A 20775-nucleotide genomic window follows, 5' to 3' on the forward strand; every position below is an offset into this window, starting at 1 on the left:
TATTGTTGAAGGCCATTAACATCTGACGAGGCAAGTGCGTTTCTTGAGTTAGCAAGAGTTTTTGTAGCTCATAATACTCTTGTGCTGGCCATTTCCTTTCGTGCTGGGTCAATGATAGCCGGCATGCCCGGCAGTCGGAAAAGGCCAGCAATAAGCGACGCAGTACAAAAAGAAATGGCCAGCAAAAGTGTATTATGAGCAAAAAAAGTCCCTAGATAACCTGATATGGAGGCTAGTGCCGGCTGAAGTATGGTGAACTCCGCTGGGGGTCAAACCTAATTGGCTTGTATAGCAGAACGAGCAGACAAAATTTAGGTCATATTCACATATTCTATACATTCTGCGCTAGACTTCGATGTATATTGTTTTATGACAAGTCTCAAGGAGCAAAATGATATTTTTTTTGCCCAGGTTTCCAAACATCGACAAAAAAAATGACACCGAGGTTTGAATTGTCCTTTTCATTGGAGTTCGTGTATTTGTATCACAAAATCGCACCACACCATCGATCGCTACTGTGTTAAACTGTGTTTACTTAGCCAAACTTTACCTGTAACCAACTTATGTGACCATATATTCTTTAACATTGCCGTACTTATGGCTGAGTTGCCAAATCTTTTGAAAACCTTGTTTGTCATTTTGTGTTCGTATAAACGGAGCATAGATTTGGGGCTTACCGAAGCCTGTGTGTACATAAGAGGGCAATTATGTTGGGGGTCTTTGGTGCATGTTAATGATGTACCTGTTCCAAGCTATTATTTTCTTCTTCTGCAGCGCATGTGAGAGCATTAAAACATGAATCTACCAAGCTGCATCCTACTCCTAGTCGGCATCTACAGTCTTACAACACCCGTGCACCTTACGAAGAATCCGCATGGTGGCACTTCCCATGAGGTGACCCAACAAAACCATGCAATGAAAGAAGACCACGGCGCCCGTGAAAGTTCGCCCGTAAGGCATCAGCCGCAAGAGGTCGTTATTCAGAGTGACCGAGCACCGTCAAGAAGGACACGCGGAATCAACAAGCGTCTTCTGCTCGGAGCGTTAGCTTGGCATATACTCCAGAATTCGAATCGTCCACCTCCACCACGTAAGTACTAAGTACCCCCCCCCCTCTAATTATTATTTCATATTGTACGTTTTCATATTGTACGTCGATCATTCATAAACACTCAGAGATTGCGATGTTGAGGTTTGAAATCTTAGGTTTCGGAATATAAACATAGTTTACTCTTCCGCCGTGGGTCACATCTGCAACAAGCATTTTGATGATTTGTCGCCATTTTATTTGTCCGTTGCACACTTCTTAAAAAAGTGACCAGAAAACGTACAGTTTAGCACAACACAACACAACACAACAATGCCTATCACTACACTACACAATATTTTGTAAATGTAGCTATTAAACAAATAAATAAAAAGAAATCAAAAGGCACAACTTCCCTGATAAAAAAATAAAAAAAAAACTTTTTTTTTTTCATCCTAGCACCTCCTGATACCACCCCTCCTACACTTACGCACTGCCCCTTTGTCGGAGACGTCACGCTCCCTAGCGGACAAACGCAGGCCTGCATCAACATAGGCCAACCCACATACACGGACGATCGTTCCAAAGCAGTAAGGTAAATTGCTTTTAATGTTTTTAATCTTTTTTGTTATCAAAGCTGTATACGTGTCTATTTTCTCTCTCCCTCTGTCTGTGTGTTTGTGTGTGTGTGTGTGTGTGTGTGTGAGAGAGAGAGAGAGAGAGAGAGAGAGAGAGAGAGTTAGCACGTATGTGTGTGTATGTGAGTTTGCATCTCTGTACATGTACATGTGTACATGTGTTTGTATGTGTATGTGTGTGTGTGTGTGTGTGTATGTGTGTGCTTGTGTCTGTGTCTGTTTACGCGTCTGCTTTTCCGTGCGCGTGTTTGTGTGAGCATTTGTATGTTTGCGACTGTATGTTTACTAAGTGACTGCAATTTTTACAAAGTATATTTTATTTTTTCATTGAAGATAAATCTATCACCGTTATGAAATGAATAGAAATCAAAAAGTTATCATGTTATGGAATTAGATACTCAAAATTTGGCCAATGCTATGCTTTAGTTCGGCATGCTATTTGCACCTACAGGGTGATACAGAACGGTAACACACCGCCAGGTGGCTGTTTTCCCGAGGGAGCTTACGTCATTTCCTACATTGCTCTGGACGATGCTGGAAACAGGAATGACCAGTGTCAAGTTCGATTCAGTGTCAAAGGTAAATATTCTTAATTTTCCTTTCAATACGTAAATCTATGTATGTCAAACAATGCTTGAACCTAGAAGACAAAAAATAGTATATTCAATATAACTAGTCAACTCTATAATGTTGATTTATCTTATGTTATGTTAGAATAATAGAGTTTATCTAAATTGAAATCGCAAATCCAGACAGCTCGGCTGATATTGAGTGCCAACAAACTTTTTATGATATGCACATAGTTAATTCAAGTGTTAAACGTATACACGCGTATGTAGGCATGATTCAATGAAACATTGGTAGTGCAATCAAAGTATATATAATTGACTTACAGACCATACAGTGTGCGTGGGGGGAGGGGGTGGAACAAGCGTTTTGTAAAGGAAGTGTAGCTTTCATGGGTAGCAACTGCCTCTTTTTTTTTCTATATTTGTTAGTCAAACTGATTTGAGATAAGAAAAATATAAGCTATCAAGTACATGTCAAAAGAAGAAGTTACTTGTTTCCTACAGTAAGTGCTTAGAACATTACAAAAATATGTAACTTTTCCGAATACCTTTAGCCATACATTGCAGCTCGGGACCTCCAAAAGTCGCACACGGCTACAAGGAGACCTGCACGCCAATAACTCCCCTGGAAGACGTCTTGGGGACCACCTGCACGTATAGGTGTTTGCCTGGGTTTAGGCTGGAAAACCCTACCTCACAGTCAACCGTCTGCATTCAGACGGGCGACCAGGAAGCCGAATGGAGTGGAAACTTAACTTGCCAAAGTTGGTGGAGTAGTCTTTTTTTGGCCATAAAGCTGTGCCATATCTACAAAGTTATAAAACCATCACAAAGTTATAAAATGCATCTTTGATCGAAATATTAGTACTGACCTTTCACATATGTAGGGACCAGTCCTCTTATTAGAAGATCAGGTAATCGAAATTCAAATTCGTGAAATTTGAATTCCTAGTATATAGACTAATCAAATTTCATTTTTTTCTTCTTTTTCTTGCAACGTTAAACCTAATGTGCATGCGTACAGAACGTTCAAGAAATGGGATATGACTGCAATAGTCACGTGAAAGTTACGTGCAAGAACCACGTGAATGCCACGTGTAATCGTCACGTGAAAGTCACGTGCAATAACCACGTGAATGTCACATGGTCAAGTGTAATAGTCACGTGAAAGACACGTGTAGTTGTTACATAATCGCAAAACAATTACTATCCATGTTGATGCAGAAACAAACTGTCCAGACGCTGAGAGTCCTCCCCACGGTCGGTATAGCTGTACTGACGGGTCGCGGTACCAGAGTGTGTGTAGACTGGAGTGTGACGTCGGCTATGCTCCTTCCACACACAAGCACAGCATGGTGTGTCAGGCAGACGAGCAGTGGTCTACAGTAGCAGCTATATGTGTCGGTACGTAAAATGCTATGCATTTGAAGAAAAATCAACAGCCACATAGTATTGAAAAATACCTGTAAAACAGGTCTGAAAAGTATGTATTTTTTCCCGTATTACATCAGCCTTAAATCTTACAGCACAGTCAAAAGATAATGACGACGGCGAATATGGTAACAATAAAATTTTTTAGTAGACGTTGGGTTTTAAAACAGGAATTTCTTTGGTGGAATTGTAACATTATACCCAGACTAAACTGCGTGGTGATACCATGTGTCTAATTTTGAGTCCCCGGATAAAGAAGAAAATCGTCGTTCAGTACAGTATACAGTACAGTACAATAAATAAACAGTCCATTGGCATTGTCGTGTTAAAATAGATAGGTAAACATAACTGAAAAATTTAAAGCCGTGTTTTTTTTTCCTTCCGTCAGATGTCAAGCCACCAAAGTTCACTAACTGCCCCGATGACGTCATAGCGTATGCTGAGAGGAACGAGGATCACGTAACGGTCACGTGGCCGCCTCTACAGGCACATGACAACTCTGGAGATGAGCCAATCGTCGTGCAGGTTGACGGGCCTTTAAACGGATCTGTGTTGAGCACAAACGGAAGGAAGTACCGAGTTGTGCATACTGCAACAGACAATCAGGGCAATGGAAATAATTGCTCGTTCAACGTCATACCTCATGGTACATATTTTTTTCATGAAAATATAAGGCGAAATATTTAAGTTTTATAGATACACAACTGCTTAGCTGAAAAGACGCTCGATCGAGCTCATTCAAAATATTGAAGCTAACATGGTATTGCTAACCGTCTTTGTACTAGCCAAGAGGAATAAAGGGGAGAAGGCAGAAAGGAGACGAAAAAAATGAAAGAATAAGGAAAGATAACGGAAGGAAAGTAAAGAAAACAAAAAGAAAGAATAAAGAATGTATGGTTGAAAGAAGAAATAAAAAGATCGCTTCTGTGAAGGTGACCATTATAGATGCTTTGTATTTATCTGATAAGTAGTAAAACTTTTTCTTTGTATCTTGACTCACAGTTATAACGTGCGAGGCTCTATATGTAAGTCAGCCCAAACTGTCAGTCAGCTGTACAAATGGCTTCAACTTTGGTTCCACGTGTCAGTTCCGTTGTGAGGCTGGTTACCCATTGCTGGGGATGGCAAACACGTCATGTGAACTAACCAATGATAACCATCCACGTGGCCAGTGGTTTCCTGATCCAAAGGAGCAAAACCCAACGTGTAAAGGTAAGGATACGTGTAAGGAATGCTGAAATTTATTATCCATGATTGTAGTACACGTACAGATCTTAGATATGTATTTGTCACTTTTTAACTTATCTACATATTTGGTGGAGAAATAGAACGGAAATGAACTTAAGTGTTTATCATATTACATTTCGCTTATTATCTTAATGTAGTGATGAAATGTCCACCGTTACGCCTACCAAAGAACGGCGCCATCTCGTGTAGCGGGTGGGCCCTGGGTGAGACGTGCCAGCTCCAGTGTGAGGACAGGTATGACATCCCGTACAACATGCCCAGTCACGGGCTGTGGGTCTGTTCTACCACTAACGGCGTCTGGGCACCGGACGATCGGGTACTGGACTGCACACGTAAGTAAAGCATTGTTGTTTTTTTATATTAAGAAAAGCATATGCGTCTTTTTTAGGTATTGCCGATATTATTGTTAAACGGATCTCATTAAATATACCACATAAACCTGCATATGTATCGATCTGCATAATGTTACAGTTTACAATATTATTTCAGTTAACACACATTCTTTAAGGTTGTATTGGTCGTTTTCATTTTTATTGTCAGTTTCTCAAATTGAATCAATTGACTACTTAAGGTAGAAATTAAAAGTCTGATAATGAATGAACTTAGCAATATAGTAAAATTATTTCTGTCTTTCTCTGCCTTGCTTTCTTTCTAACATTATATGTACATATTTGTACATTTAGTGTCTATTCGTCTGCCTCTGAATCTGTGTGTGTTTGCGTGTGTGCGCGTGTGAGTGTGTGTGTGTGTGCGTGTGAGTGTATCTGAGTGTACGTCTATCCCCCCCCCTCTGGTTTTGCTAAAAAGTTAAAAGCTTCATCATATAATTGTTGTCCGTTTGTTTACCACAGGTAGAAGAAACCCGCGGCGGCTGAGACTACCAGGAGAGGTGTACTACTACAGCGGCAGCTGCGGAGATCTGCACACACTACAGGAGATACGGCACAACTTCATCAGGGCGTTAAACAGTTCTAGTTACTCCCAACTCTGCATCAAGTTTACTGAATGCGCGGCAACTAATGTTAACGTCACGTGTGGTCCTGTTACTCGCAGGTAAGTTGAAAAGATGTGGCTATTCAAGACTTGTAATCGTTTTGTCATATTACATAACAAAATGAGTATACATTACAATTAATGCGTAGCTTTAAAAACCGAAACCTCAGTTGGACCCAGTCAAAAAAACACACAAACCCGTAAACATATCGCGGAAGCTAGATTTATGATAATAGTGAGTTAAAGTCAAAAATAAAAGAAAAAAATCTACTAGTAGCAATAACATAAGCGACTTCATATTTTATCGAAACACTTTGTTGTGCATTAGATTACTTTATTAATATGGTCTTTATCTAACCATATTGACTTTGCTTTACATAATGTATTTATATTAGCTATTAGTTATATACGCTCATTCAATAACAAAATGTGTAATTACAGTATGTATAACGTCTGCAATTCCACTAACTTGAATTGTATACCTAATTCATATTATATGCGATACCTGTTGTCATATTTTTCAGAGCCCGAGATGTACACTCCTCAGCAAAATACCGAGTCCGAGTTGGGTTCTCTATAGAGATCACACCAACAAACGAGTCGCTCACACAACAGGACATGTACAGACTGGACGAGACCCTGAACCTGATGGCAGCGGCAGTGGAAGACGATATTGCAGAAGGACGGTTCAACTTGGACTCCGTACGCGTGAAAGACATGGCCCTGGATTTGGACGTGAACTCCGTGTACTTTGATTATCCAGAGATGGAGTGTCCATACGGCACAGTTCCACGCTACAACACACAGTCATGTGGTAAATACTATCGTTAATGAAATATAAAAGGGGCATCATACTTGTCCAGCCTGTTTGCGACGAATAATTTTTCTAACTTTATAATTTTTCACCTCTCAGATTGGCGATCACGTTTTACGTGCGATGCGCGGGTGAAATATGTCGTCTCTTCAAACAAAATGACCGCGCCCGGAATGTCATAATCTTAGTTTCTATCCAAAATTAGAATAATATGACTTTCTCTGAAATCTCTATTTCGCCACTGCATATTACGTTGAGAGAGAAGAATCACAAGAGACTTGCAATTGTCAAGATAGCATCTTTGTTTTTTTTTTATTGAACTGCTGCCCATCATATGCGCATATAATTTAGTTCCATTTTTGTAACAGCACCGACAAAACATTGTGACGCACTAACATCTATGAAAAAGAGAGGTACTGTCTTGGGTGGGTGTTTCTGTGTGTTTGAATATTTTTTGTTTGTTTCCGTATTGTGAGGACACTAAGTCTGAAAAGCAAGTCTAGTATGACCTTAGTTGTACGTTCCTGATAAAATAGATAAATAAAGTAAGTAAATAAAGTAAAGTAGGTATTGTTTGTATTTGAGAGCTTTTGAGTTGACAAAAATTAATATGAATTCTGCTACTACAGCCAGCTGTTCTACCGGCACGTTCTATGATGAGGCAGTTCACGAATGTACGGAGTGTCCGCGGGGTCAGTATCAGGATCAGGACGGACAGTTGGAGTGTAAAACCTGTCCACCCGGTACATCTACTGTACAGACTGCTGCAACATCAGTACTGGACTGCAAAGGTTGGTTTGCTATCTCGTATCTCGGTAAAAAAATCAGATATTGACTGATAGATAAAGTGAGTGTTAGTTTATTTTTACAATGCAGAAGTGAAAATATAGAACTTAGAAGAGTTGTGGTTATTTGCTATCATGAACCTAAGATAAAAGAAATTACGTATTTTCAAATGCGAAACAACATGTAAGTAAAAACGTAATTGCATTCATTCGAAATTTCTTAGACATTTGTTTTCGGCTTGTATCATATGAGCTTCTGCCTTGATCCAAAATAAGAAAAAAAAACGTGAATTGTTAATAACAAACAGGCTACACAGACTAATCGATAATTGTTGTATTTTGCCCCAAACTTGTGCTGACTGTTTTCAAACATGGTCAGCATTTTAACAGATCGTTGTCGTTGTAGATGCTCACACTAAAAGTGCACTTGACAAAAGTGCACGTAAGTCTCAAATATCTCTAGTGAAATAAATATATACAATTCTAGCCTGTGCTTATACAATCTCTCCGTGGCTGAGGTTAATGACCCTTAATAGGTTGGCGGCAATTTTAGGGAAGCTAGTACATTTCAAATTATATTTTATTACAAAGTGATGCTTCATAACTGTTTTTGCATATGTCTGAAAGAGACCTAGATGCTTAAGTGGTCAATGATGAAAAGTTGGGCAAAATACGCGCTATATGATGGCAAAATACACGCTATATTTTGCAATCTTTACCATTTAGTGTTTGCTTTCCTAAATATCACAGGCTTGTGTCCACCTGGAAAGTACTCCGCTACAGGCCTAGAGCCCTGTTCTACTTGTCAGATCAACACATTCCAACCAGGAATCGGCAAGACCTTCTGTAATCGCTGTCCAAATACCACTGTAACCAAGTATGCGGGAGCTTCTTCGTGTGAAGAGCGTGTTGGTGCGTTTGATTTTGAGTTGTACATCTTATTTACTTCATTTTTTTGATATTAAAAGCTAAATAGACCGTTTCTGACATATCTGTCACAACCAGCAGTCGTTTTAAGTGATAGAACGGCAATTACTATTTCAACCAATGAGAGAGTGGATGAATATTTGTATAATTACAAAAAAAAAACATTTATATCCATCCTACATATTTCTACGTTCTGACAGAGTTGGACGGCGGTACGGGATCAGTTCTTTTGAAGATGGATTCATTTCATTCCACACAAAAATTTACAATCTCCAAAGTTTTTGGTTTATACTCATATGGTCCTTTTGAGAAAAACTAAGGACCAGATAGCTCGTTACGCGTTTTTCTTTCGGCATCGCGACTCGAGAATATGTCCATGTACAATTCTGTAAATGCTTCCTTTAATTTGACATATGTTCTCCATGTCGTCGGTGTTTATAAAGGATGGAACAAAAATAATAGTCGATCTTGACTCTGTCATTGGATTTAAATTAAACCTGTCTCCAAAATGTATTGTAACAACACATTTTTTGCAATTTCATTGCAAACTCCCCGTGTGTATTTGTTATTGTTGTTGTCTAGGAATGAACAAGATAACATTTTGTACAAATCCTTTATCTGACGCAGTTCCTCCGAGTCTTCTACCACCTCTTGCCTACGAAGACACAGATAATGATGACGTAGACAGCATACATGGCTGCAACGATAGCATGTGTCAAAACAACGGGACTTGTGTCAACGGACAAGTCTGTGAATGTCCGGCTGGATTCAGTGGTGATTTCTGTGAAGCAGAGCAAGGTGGGAACAGCCATTTTCCCATTCATTTTGCACTTTAGGTGGCATCTAAGTGCACTTGTGTCACGCTTGCGTCACTGCGGGGTTCGAAAGATACTCAACGAATTTCAGAAATAAAGAACGAAATTTCTTACCTTTTGTGTACTTTGTCGTCTTCTAAGTCATCCGCTTACGTATGAAGCAATATTAAAAATAAAAAAATGGAGAAGATTACACAACAGTGACGCAGTGAACGAACCTAACAGTGACGCAAGCTTGACTCATGTGCAGTGAGATACCACTTTAAGGTGACAAGAAACATTTATTTTCAGACAAAGCAAAAAAAAATCATTCTTACTAAAATTCTGGTTGTAGTGTCGGTTTGACAACGCCTGGACATATTTTTTTTAGATATTTGGTTTGTGCGTAGATGTTCATAAACACACTGAAATGCTATAGATTTTTTTCTTCCTATAGCGGCGTGCTACGGTACTGCAGTGAAAGTTTGGTTTTGGTAATTCCTGTTATTGACATGCTTCATTATGTCTTCTGTGTGGTTGATAGAGTTCTTCTTTGAATTCTTTATTTCCTTTTTCAAAGTCGATGGACACTGGTGCTCGTGGCAGGACTGGGACACATGTAGTGTCACTTGCGGTTCAGGGATACAAACTCGACGACGTCGCTGTGAATGTCCGCCCACTGATGACTTTGGCAAGAACTGCATTGGTGCCAGAATGGAAGTTCGGCCATGCAAGAAGAATGAATGCCCAGGTAAAACTTCAAAGGGATTGGTTTATTATCATCGATCGTGTCAGGAAAAAAAATGAGTTTTGTGTTCTTCGATGGAAGTTACACAAATTCTAGATAATAAGATACACCAGAAAAAAACAACTGGATATTCTTTTTAAAACTGTCAGACGTCCATGTTGAATCCACTAACTTTCGTGAATAATAATATGAGAAGATCTGCTGCTGAGTGTTTGAAATACCTTAACTATGAAATGATTTGCAGTTATAAGTTAAAGACAGATTTTAGATAGTCCAATGGAAAAAAATGAAAGGCAAAGCCAAGACCTGGCTAAACAAATATAAAGTTAAGTACTTTTGTATGAGTACAGGATATAATGTATAGATTGAAGTTTTTTTCAACTGTAGTACAACACAAATTATTCTCACCTCGAATTTTCAGTCGCTCTTCCGTCGACCTTCTTCAGGAGTGACGATTCAGTTACTCTGATCACGTGACTTAGATGCCTGGCAGACGATATCGGCCCCCGTCTCTGTTGAGTGTCGGCTGATGTGCTCTTATGTAGATGGCCTCCTTTACCCCCCTCGCAAAGTAATCCGATTCGGTGTCCAATATTTGTACTTTGTCCAAGCTGATGAAATGTCCCGGTGACTCAATATGAATGTGTTGTGATACCTCCGACGAGGCCGAACTCTTTCTCCTGTGCTCTAAGAGACTCTAAGACACTCAACAGAGACGGGGGCCGATATCGTCTGCCAGGCATTTATGATTCGTTACTCGAATCACGTGTCTCTAAGTCACGTGATCAGAGTAACTGAATCGTCACTCCTGAAGAAGGTCGACGGAAGAGCGACTGAAAATTCGAGGTGAGAATAATTTGTGTTGTACTACAGTTGAAAAAAACTTCAATATGTATTCTATCAACACAGATGAGCTTTCATGCTATTATAATGTATAGAGTTAAGTGTAAAAGCCGAAAATACAATCTTCGGTCTTACATATTCCCCGATCAGCTTGCATTACGCTGCAGAGTCCGCTAGGGGGAGATGTTAGCTGTACCTACAGCGCTACAGCTGGCTTGGCCACCTGCAGCCTGACGTGCCGACCTGGTCACGTGTTTGTCCAGGAACCTTTGTCGAACTACCAATGCGGTGAGAAGACAAGGTACTTATGGCCGCATCAGAACGCATTGAACCCGAGTGGAAAACTACCAGCTTGTGGGCGTAAGTAGAATAATATCTTTAAGTGAAACAAGTTAAGTATACAGTGAAATCAACAATTATGTGACACGTTTTACTAGTACTAGTGATAAAATTACTGACGTGATTGTGCTCATTGGTTGTATTTGAACGTTTCAAATATTATTTACGCCTTCGATTCGCCGCATGTTGGAAATGTGTGTGGTTAAAATTGGGGGTCTTGTCATAATTCTTATTTATTTTCCTATTAAACCTACACATGCAGGTTTTAATGAGAATTGTATTCAAAATTATATTTGATTTAGATCATTATTTAAAAGCAGTTTTTAAAAGAGATACATGAATAGGTTTGTATTCTCAAAACTGGCGGACGACTAATGACGTCATTATCACGTGACTAATCCAAAATGGCGCTCAACAACGTCATTGTACAAAATATACTTGGTGCACATATGCAGAGTAGTTTTCGCAATTTTCCCCTACAAAAAGTTGATTTTGTTATTTTTCAGCTCACTAGTTGTATAAGTTTCGCTGCTTATGTTCCATTTTATTAAATATGAATTGTCAAGAAGAATAGTGATGCAATTTATCACTAATAAAAATAATAGATACAAATAAATCGAAGAAACAAGCAAATAAACAAAATGCATTTGTTTTCTCCATATAGGCGTCACACTTCCACGGAGTATCTCCCTTCACTACAAGTTCAAATATTCCGATCTTCCGTGTGACCAGGATATAGTCGACGCACTTCCGGTGGACCAACTCCCCTGTGTCACTGAAGGGCGATGTAGACGTGACGTCACGATGACGTGTGGCGGTAGCTCCGTCGGAGCCACGCCTACGTCATTGATGCTGTCAATCACTGCAGAGGTGCCTGATCATAACATCATGTGGCAATCTGATGACATTGACGATGGAGAACTAGACATTAAACGTATGGAATGCTCATATATTTACCTTCGCCAAGAGGTTATGTTTTGGGTAGCGCTTGTATTTATGTATGTACGTGTATGTATGTATGTGTCTTGGTACGTATGTATGGTTGTAGAAGACCAGCGCAACTCGAGAATGCCAAAAGACTGCATAGATATTCTGTATGTGAGTAGGTCTTATTGAGACCTGAAAACGATTAGATTTTACCCCCCCCCCCCCTAGCGGCCTGTTACGGTACTGCAGTGGAACTTTATGGTTCGATATTTCGAGTTCTGGACATGCTGCGGCTATAATTTTTTAATGGTAGAAAGTATGAAGTATAGGTATTGGCCCCCTAGTTTTACTTACTTTCGGACAGACGAGGGCAATGTTTCATTGCACTCAAATTTTAGTAGCTTATTTTAATAGTGCTACACACACAAAGTACAGACATATAGAGTAACAACTTAGTATTTCACCCCCCCCAATACATTTATCGACTTAACTTTTAAAATATGTTAGACTGTCGAAAAGAGAAATTCGCACCGAAAATATATTTGTTCTTGCAGCTGCAGTCATTTACATTTCCCGTTTATACTCTTATAGAATACACAATCGGAGTAGTATGGTGAATGGGATCTTATATCTAGAAATAATAGTTTGTGCATGTACTCACAGATAAGAGTCAATTTGTACAATCGTATACATGATTAGCCATTTGAACTGTTTACCAATCCAAATTTTTAGACTTTAGAGATGTAGTAAAGTCAACAGAGATTCGTAAAATAAGCTAACACTTATTACATTTTACATTTTTAACATACATTTCCTTGGTTTATGTTGTACATATTTCATTAACATAGGAAATGATGACATAAAATGTTTTTATTTCTCAACAGTGTCAGCAGCTTTGGATGCCTTTAAGCCCGTACTGCGTGACATTGAAGAGGTTCTCTCAATTGTTTCAAGTGATGGGTATGATATAAACGTCAATGGGACCATGTACACCGCTGAAACCGATCTTGGGATACCTACAACAGCTGTGGACTGTCCTTCTGGTACCGTAAGACAAGTGGTTCTTTGTGGTGAGTCAATTTTATAACATAAATCATGATAAAATATGAATATACAAAACAATTGCTATCTAACAACCAAAAATCGTAACCATACGGTCCATAGCTTATTCAGAACTAGATATAGCAAAAACTTAAATTGCGCTGCAGTATCAATAGAAATTGCTGAGGGGCCAAAAATCTAATTATTTTCAACTATTATCACACCTCACAAACACACCAAGTTTGAAACCTATCCCCCTTGCCGTTCCTGAGTTATCTTGTTGACAGACACACAAACGCTAGTAAAAATATGCCCTTTTTAATTGAGGTAATTAAGTGCATTGTCGGTAATGTGCCCTCAAGAATATGGCAAATAAGTGTGAATAAGAGTTACGCAATTCTATATTAAGCATAACAAAGACAAATTAGGGGTTTTCACCTTTGACCTATTTCCCGCAATGCCTTTCGCAGTGAATGTGCTGATTGAACAATTAAATTTCTTCCTATTCAAACTTTTAAAATCTATATTGTGTAGACAAATCGGATTTGAAGCTATGAAACTATGGTTTATTTGGATAGAAGAAATTTTTTGTTACGTAAGTTTTATCCTATTTCTACTTTTGCAGTTAAACACATTTTGCCATGTGTGTTTTATTTCATAACAGTGACGTGTCCACCCGGTACATTGTACAACAGTGGCACCTGTCAGGAATGCCCCCTAGGTTCGTACCAGGAACTGCAGGGCCAGACCCAGTGCCAGTACTGCCCTGATGGCAAAACTACACTCGGGATTGGAGCTGTCAGCCAAACTGACTGCGTAGACACTCTTTAAAATATCTAGAATCTTACACATTTTGCTTTGTATGTAATCTTAGTGTTATCTAGCTTTAAAGAGGAAACAAGGAAAGCTAATCAAAACTTAACACTAACTTCATAGTTACGACTCTAAAAGACATTTGGTTGTTTTTTTAGTTTTAAAGTTAAATAGATTTTACCCCAAATCGAATGAAACAAAATGACAAAGATGAAAATGTGGACAAATGTCGCCAGTACATAGCAATTGACAGTTTACTAAATTGTGTATTCTGTTGACTTAAATTAAAGTCAATTTTAAACCTACTTTAGAATCTGTTGTATCTTTCGAATGTAGATGACTTCCTTTACTACAATCTTTGACCTAGTACCTGAAGTCACTACTTTGTTTAATCAGATAGATGAAGAAGACAGGGAGATTCGTTTATTAAATTCTATAAATTGTAGGAAAGGGCTACCAAGGCTAAAGTATTCGAGTTGCATCTTTAGCAACACGGCATTTTTTATCTTGTAGAAGATTTAATATACCACAAGAACATTGTTGATTGTTTATTACCTCATCAATTAGCGCATACAGTCTTAGTTACTACACAATATCCTACAGTATAGATATCCGTACCATATTTTCTTGTTACTACTGAATAGTAGCTACTAACCTTTTTTGCGATCCAGATTTATGATATCAACACTCCAATTTATAAATGTTACGTTGATACATTCTGGTTAAACATTCTTGATTTAGCTTATTATGACATATTTACGTTGATCGTTGTGATGTAATAATCAAGCCTATATCAATGGTAAATATTACATCGTTTTAGGTCTACATCATTTGTACATTCAGAAAGCTTAACGTCGTAATTTCAAATGTATGTCCATTTTTCTTCTCCGTTATTGTTTGCGACATTCGAAACTTCCGCTGGCCAAGATGGCGGCAAAGGACGGATCACAGATGGCTGGAGATATACACTTACTGTGTACCAATCCGGCCCTGAGGTGTGAGAGAATACAAATTGTCAGTGGAATGTAAGACAAGTTCACCTTCATTCGAGGGGTAATCTATATCCGTTGTATTTGAATGCAGGGTATGTATTGTTATGAAAATGACGAAGGGTGGTTTTAAAATTGCAATATTTTGAAAATAGTGTAATTTGAAACTATATTCCGTCGAGTCGATAGCATTATATACCTTTCTTTAAAAACCAAATTTTTCAGAGTAAGCACTATGCTTTAACATCACACAGGTATTTGATAAAATCTGGCAACTTCTAGAGCAATTTACAGTGGAAATAACATGGACATACAAATGACACGCACACAAATTACAATGTCTCAACTTAAGAAAAATAAAAAAAAAGTTATCCTAAGATGGGTGTTTGGTATGCGGTAAGTGTAAATGCAGGTTAATCGTATCTTAAAAGACTGATGAATGTGAAATCATGTGCAGATGATTGATCATGTTGTTGAATCAACATAAAGTCACGCTTGACGAAAACTCTGCAACAGACAAGAACAATGTTAAAGATGTTGTTGGTGGCGCTATGAACGTCGACTTGTGTTGTTAGAGCTGTACTCACGAAGGGTGCCACAAGCAAAGCCTACTGCAGCAGTTACAATCGCAACGTGTGCAGTATTCTCCACTTGCTACACAATCCTGAAATCATAAACAGTAATATACGTGTACTAAAATCAATAAACAGTGCGATTGTATCAAGTGTACTTCCGATATATTTAGTGAATGTAGAAAAAATAATAATTACGGGCAGAAGATATCAGCAACAAATACAATCCGTACCAATAATCAGAGAAAAAACAAATTAATTAATATTTCGTTGTAGCAAACCAAGCACACAGCCTACACTGTAGTAGTATGTTAAATAAGCTATAAACGATTGTTGCTATCACTCGGATGTGTGTGTGGGCGTGTGTATGTTTATGTTTGCGTGTGTGTGTGTGTGTGTGTGTGTGTATGTGTATGTGTGTGTGTGTGTGCCGTGTGTGTGGAGGGGGGTTGTGTTTGTGTGTGCCATGTGTCATCACGTCTTTCATGTCTACAACAGTGGAGCAGAGCCAAAATAGATTATCTATTTCTCAAAATACCTTACATTAAATCATTCTCACCTGCTGAAAGTAAAAGCTGCCCGACTAAGGACACACATAAAGGCAATTAAACAACACAAAAACATTCCAATTCAAAAAACAACTTTCACAGAGTCAAATGTCACAATATTTACCTTGGCAGAGCGAACCTCACGTCCGTAGTAATCGGGAACCAGTCGCCACTTGTTGCCGTCATACTGTTCCAATGTTCTGCAATAAGCATAACATATCATCACCAAGCATAACATATAGCTAAGTATTTGGTTCACGCAGTAAATTTTATCTTTGGCCGTAAAATCTGAACATTCTCAGGAAAGTCCATCATTTCTTTGTGCTCTCATTTGTTAAGTATATAGAAACTCAACTTGACCAGTCAGTATATTATATTGGGGTCATGTTATATGAAAATGGAATATTCAAAATTTATCATACGTACGAAAAACGTGTTACAATACGTGTTGTGTATTCAATAGACATACATACATACTCCTTGGTTGTGCCCAAAGAACCTTAATTTATGAGTAATTGCCAACCTGAGGAAGTATGATTGGAACCTACTTGGTTTTGTCCAAACCTCCTTTGTTCATCCTGGCCCATCCGGCATACACCCAGGCTGGTGGCCGAACCGCTTCTTGTTCATCCAAAGTCCCCTGAGATAATTTTTGAAATGCAATAGCTAAGCAAGCTTTTATCATACCGCTTTGTATCACTGTTTAGTGAGGACGTTGTAAGAGGAATCGAGTAAGTCAGCAACGCCCATGCAAACCAATCGTAGCTTAACACAGACGGTGGGTGATATAGACTTTGACGAATTGCTGACGTGTCTATATACAAGGTAAAGCTTTATAAGAAGTTTTAGAACACTAAAGTTGAATAGTTATAATTTAATGAGAAATACAGTCGCTTTAGCCGCAATAGTTTTTATTAATTCAATAATCATATAACGTGCAACTCCAGAAGAATAGGAGCGCTGTTTTAGTACGACTTTTGTACTTACCCAGTCAGCATCATCTGTGGTGTACTTATTACGATCGGCTTCCTCCCTCTCAATCTCCGCCTCCAACAGCCTAGGGAGAAACATTGCATATTTAATAAGCCATTTTACACTACTTACCACGCAAGCCTTGGCGAAAGGAACTCTGGGTAATATGTCAAAGTTGAGGACCCACAGAAAATCAACATTCCGCCATTTTGCAGGCGCCATTACGTTCTGGACATTGTTACACAAATCAAAACAATTTGTAGAGACGAGACTGTTGACGTCTTAGACTTAGTACCCAGAGTTCCTTTCACGCGCATGCGTGGTAACTAGTGTGGAAGGCTTATATATATATGTCGATATGATGAGCAGTAACAGTTCGCCACAAGACAAATTGTTAGCAACAAAGCACAGGTAATTTCGCCACAAAGCATAGGTCATTGCGCCACAAAGCACAGGTCATTCGCCACATTTGAATGTTATTTCTCCATAAGCCTAATATTAGCATTAGAAGTTGTATTCCTACTACCTTATACCTGCAAATAAGCTACGTTATTTACCAGATATTTGATAACGGGGGTGTCTGTGTGGCGCAATGGTTAGAGCGTTGGAGTCAGAATCAGAAGGTCCTGAGTTCTAAACTCGCCATGCCCCTGCCCCCATGACGGTGGGGTGACGCCCACCGAGCCTCACGGCTAATCTGTCTAAAGGTACCAAAAACAGCTACGGATTTGGTGTTGCCAGTGTGTCAACATCTGCACACTTGCCACTGAGACCCGTGAATTTTTTTTAGTTTTTTTTGATAACGCTTTGACTTAATTCAGTTGGGGTAAGTACAATACATTGTGGAGCCTACGCAGCAGGCTGATATCGTGACCACAAACATAACATATACATTTACATTACAACGCTAAAGGAAACAAGACTCTGTTACTGGAGGTTACCCTCCAGTGTCACAGAGTAAAAAAACGCACCTAGCTTGCTGCAGTACCCATGGTGGCGGCATGCGGCGCCTCGTTCTATCGGCGTACACCCAGGGAGGGGGGCGGAACTCATCTTCTTCAGAATCGTCCTGTGAATAACACGATCTTTGTATGAAAAACACTTCTAGTCGAACAAAATATTTAAGGTCTTTATTACCTGATGACAGTATAAACAAATTATCAAATTTGCTATTCTATGATGGCTTTATAAGCTTTTTAGTAGCTTATGATAGCTTAAACAGCAAATCTCTTCTTGTTGGCATTTATAGCTAAACCAGTTTTAGAAAAATTAATAATGTCGGGCTAGATTATGACGAATTGATATAATATTAATGACGGGTAAACTTTGATGTTTATCTAGCATATTTTAGTGGAATTCGTTATCACCACGTACAGTAGGGGCATCTTTTCTGGGTAGTTTTACAGAACGCTTGCAGATAGATGTGCAAAAGTCCGGTGTAACGAGTCGTTTGGTGTAATATAACCAGCTACTGCTGCGCCGCGTGCCTGCGAAGCTGGTGTGTTACGCCGAACAGCGGTTATACCGGCTATGTAGATACAAATACAGATATTATTTGAGTATAACCAAACTCTTTCCTTTGAGACATACTTACAGACGTGTAGAAGGAAGAGGAAGAAGGTGAGCCGTCTGATGATGACGTGCGGCGTCTTGATTGGTCAGCGTACACCCAATGAGGATGTCGGCTGTCCATCATCTCGTCTTCGGAACTTCCTGATACCAAATCCTGTATAAAAGGATGGCCGAAACATGTACAGCATGCGACATTAATTGGGATAAGGTGTCCCTTGAACCGTGTGACCTTTGACTTCCAGGTCACATGACCCTATTCTGTGCTGTTAAAAAATGGCAGATGCTGTTTAAAAGCCTTCTCAAAAAAAGAACTTTAAAAATTGTAGTTGCCCATATAAGCCTTATGTGGGCAATTTATAATGGAATGTTTTATGATTTTATGAATTTATAATTCATCTAGTTTACCTGGTTTATTAACAGAAAAGCTTGCTCAGATATCATTTCTTTTAAATAAAATTAAAAGATGAATTAGATAAACTAAGCCCAGTGACAGTCTAGTTCCATAAGATATTCATCAATAAAGGTATTTCTGTGTTTACAGGAACGTTGATTGTTGCCCATACCTCAAGAGGTCTCGCTGAGTAGATTCCGGATCGCAAGAACACGCTCTTGGGAGGGGGGCGTCTCTTATCCGCATCCTGGTCTGGGACGTATCTCGGCGGAGGACGACGTTTACTCTCTCCGTCCAGTTTGTACAGTGACTTGGGTGGCGGTCTCCTCTTATCCATTGATTCTAAATAAAGAAGAATATTACTACCCAACACTAGCATAAGGTAAAGATAACCAGAAAGATAATACAGACAAAAAGTATGTTAAGTCAACCAAACAATTGCAAATGTTAGTTAAAAAGCCTGAAAAAAACGTAATACTTTATTACCTGATATTTTGTCAACCTGTGTGTTGATATACAATAAAAATCAATGAACCATCGCACCAAACGATTGATTAGTACCTAACTAATCACACCGTATAAACCAATTAATCAATGCACATACAGAACCGATTACCTTAAACAATTAGCCATACAAGCAACAGCTTATTTAACCAAAGACTCCACATTCACCCAAATGAACCAAATAACTAGCCAAGCATTCTACCTAGTTGGTTTTGATACCTAGATACATGTACCTGAGCATTGATACTTCGGAGAATTAATGAAATACTAATAACAAAAAGGGCGACAAATTTTACCTTCAAGTCCAGTGAAAGGTGAAACATGTCGCTGTTCTTGCTCTTTACGGGCAGAAGCATCAGCTAGAAGCTTCTCGATCACCTGATAAAAAATAAAATAGAAATAATGATAATAATGCCTGACGTGTAATGCTTTACAAAGTCAAAAGAAATGCCACTTCTATTACCTAAGAACCTTTTGTAAATACATACATTGCATACAACAGTTCTAACGATGGTTTATGAAATTACGCCACATAGAGTGCGAAAAGAAAAAAAATCTTTAGCTGCCATATTTTGGAATGATGAAGGGCGGGACGGGCGTCGTTACAGGCTACCATATGACCTACCCATAGGTCATGTTACAATTCTGGAAAGGGATACAAAGTAAACAATACGATTTGATAATCCAAAATGATACACAAGGGCTGGAGAAATTCCGCTTTAGTCCTTGTGACTAGTTTTATTAAGCATCTTTGTCTTTACCGTTTTGAACAAGCATGAAAAATTTCAAGAGGTATAAAGTAAGAAATTAGTCAACAAAGACAAGCATTTTACCTCATAGTAGACGGATTTCGGTGGCGGCCGTCTTTTGTCTTCTTCCTTCTCCAGTACAAACCGTGGCGGAGGGCGGCGCTTGGCAGTCTGAAGCTTGTCAGACTTATGCTCTGAGATGAATCGATGAAAGTAGTTTGTTCTCAATACAGAGCACTAGGGTCATTATGCAAGACTGCTGCTTTTCACAATCTGGCAACTTTATCAGAGAGATTTCTCATTTGCAATGTTATACACTGCAAATACGTGTCGCTGCTAACAGAAACACTGTACACTGTATGCAATGTATTGCATTAAATTTTTGTAAAGGTGGTATCTCACTGCATTTGCGTTACGCTTGCGTCACTGCGGGATTCGAAAGATACTCATCGAATTTCAGAGATATAGAACGAATTTTTCTTACGTTTTGTGTATTTTGTTGTCTTTTAAGTCGTACTATTACATATAACGCAATATCTAA

The 20775-nt window shown here is 38.9% G+C and overlaps 4 protein-coding genes across 4 annotated transcripts; 3 read left to right on the forward strand and 1 right to left on the reverse strand.

The window, feature by feature from the left end:
• The first annotated feature begins 778 nt into the window (after positions 1–778).
• On the forward strand, positions 779–4497 carry LOC118431528. Its single transcript, XM_035842768.1, has 7 exons — positions 779–1090; positions 1487–1622; positions 2117–2244; positions 2789–2998; positions 3459–3638; positions 4054–4311; positions 4451–4497. Exons 1-7 carry the CDS (start codon positions 796–798, stop codon positions 4495–4497), a joined length of 1254 nt encoding a protein of 417 aa, XP_035698661.1. The 5' UTR covers positions 779–795.
• Positions 4498–4666: 169 nt separating this feature from the next.
• LOC118431529 (sushi, von Willebrand factor type A, EGF and pentraxin domain-containing protein 1-like) lies at positions 4667–9020 on the forward strand. The gene is made up of 7 exons (XM_035842770.1): positions 4667–4877; positions 5051–5245; positions 5765–5966; positions 6431–6720; positions 7350–7511; positions 8256–8413; positions 9015–9020. The coding sequence occupies exons 1-7, from the start codon at positions 4787–4789 to the stop codon at positions 9018–9020; spliced, it is 1104 nt and encodes a 367-aa protein (XP_035698663.1). The 5' UTR covers positions 4667–4786.
• Positions 9021–10981: 1961 nt separating this feature from the next.
• LOC118431719 (thyroglobulin-like) lies at positions 10982–14966 on the forward strand. Its single transcript, XM_035842987.1, has 4 exons — positions 10982–11177; positions 11821–12090; positions 12968–13153; positions 13789–14966. The coding sequence occupies exons 2-4, from the start codon at positions 11961–11963 to the stop codon at positions 13953–13955; spliced, it is 483 nt and encodes a 160-aa protein (XP_035698880.1). The 5' UTR covers positions 10982–11177; positions 11821–11960; the 3' UTR covers positions 13956–14966.
• On the reverse strand, positions 14907–20424 carry LOC118431530. The gene is made up of 9 exons (XM_035842771.1): positions 20319–20424; positions 19782–19863; positions 19154–19323; positions 18613–18744; positions 17990–18087; positions 17034–17103; positions 16595–16686; positions 16171–16246; positions 14907–14927 (listed from the first exon to the last, which is right to left on the reverse strand). The coding sequence occupies exons 3-9, from the start codon at positions 19316–19318 to the stop codon at positions 14907–14909; spliced, it is 654 nt and encodes a 217-aa protein (XP_035698664.1). The 5' UTR covers positions 19319–19323; positions 19782–19863; positions 20319–20424.
• Between the last annotated feature and the right edge of the window lie 351 nt (positions 20425–20775).

This window comes from Branchiostoma floridae, chromosome 15 (genome assembly GCF_000003815.2).
Source record: "Branchiostoma floridae strain S238N-H82 chromosome 15, Bfl_VNyyK, whole genome shotgun sequence".
Lineage (NCBI taxonomy): Eukaryota > Metazoa > Chordata > Leptocardii > Amphioxiformes > Branchiostomatidae > Branchiostoma > Branchiostoma floridae.

Bases quoted from the DNA above. Each gene is read 5' to 3' on its own strand.
- LOC118431528 (XM_035842768.1), top strand. From the start codon at position 796: ATGAATCTACCAAGCTGCATCCTACTCCTAGTCGGCATCTACAGTCTT. The intron at 1,623-2,116 runs GTAAATTGCTTT...TTGCACCTACAG, and splicing joins GATCGTTCCAAAGCAGTAAG to GGTGATACAGAACGGTAACA. The intron at 3,639-4,053 runs GTACGTAAAATG...TCCTTCCGTCAG, and splicing joins AGTAGCAGCTATATGTGTCG to ATGTCAAGCCACCAAAGTTC.
- LOC118431529 (XM_035842770.1), top strand. From the start codon at position 4,787: ATGGCAAACACGTCATGTGAACTAACCAATGATAACCATCCACGTGGC. The intron at 5,967-6,430 runs GTAAGTTGAAAA...CATATTTTTCAG, and splicing joins TGTGGTCCTGTTACTCGCAG to AGCCCGAGATGTACACTCCT. The intron at 6,721-7,349 runs GTAAATACTATC...CTGCTACTACAG, and splicing joins CTACAACACACAGTCATGTG to CCAGCTGTTCTACCGGCACG.
- LOC118431719 (XM_035842987.1), top strand. From the start codon at position 11,961: ATGACGTGTGGCGGTAGCTCCGTCGGAGCCACGCCTACGTCATTGATG. The intron at 12,091-12,967 runs GTATGGAATGCT...ATTTCTCAACAG, and splicing joins TGGAGAACTAGACATTAAAC to TGTCAGCAGCTTTGGATGCC. The intron at 13,154-13,788 runs GTGAGTCAATTT...ATTTCATAACAG, and splicing joins AAGACAAGTGGTTCTTTGTG to TGACGTGTCCACCCGGTACA.
- LOC118431530 (XM_035842771.1), bottom strand. From the start codon at position 19,318: ATGGATAAGAGGAGACCGCCACCCAAGTCACTGTACAAACTGGACGGA. The intron at 18,745-19,153 runs GTATGGGCAACA...CCTTTTATACAG, and splicing joins ACTCAGCGAGACCTCTTGAG to GATTTGGTATCAGGAAGTTC. The intron at 14,928-16,170 runs GTAAATATTGTG...CTCACACCTCAG, and splicing joins GTGAGGTTCGCTCTGCCAAG to GGCCGGATTGGTACACAGTA.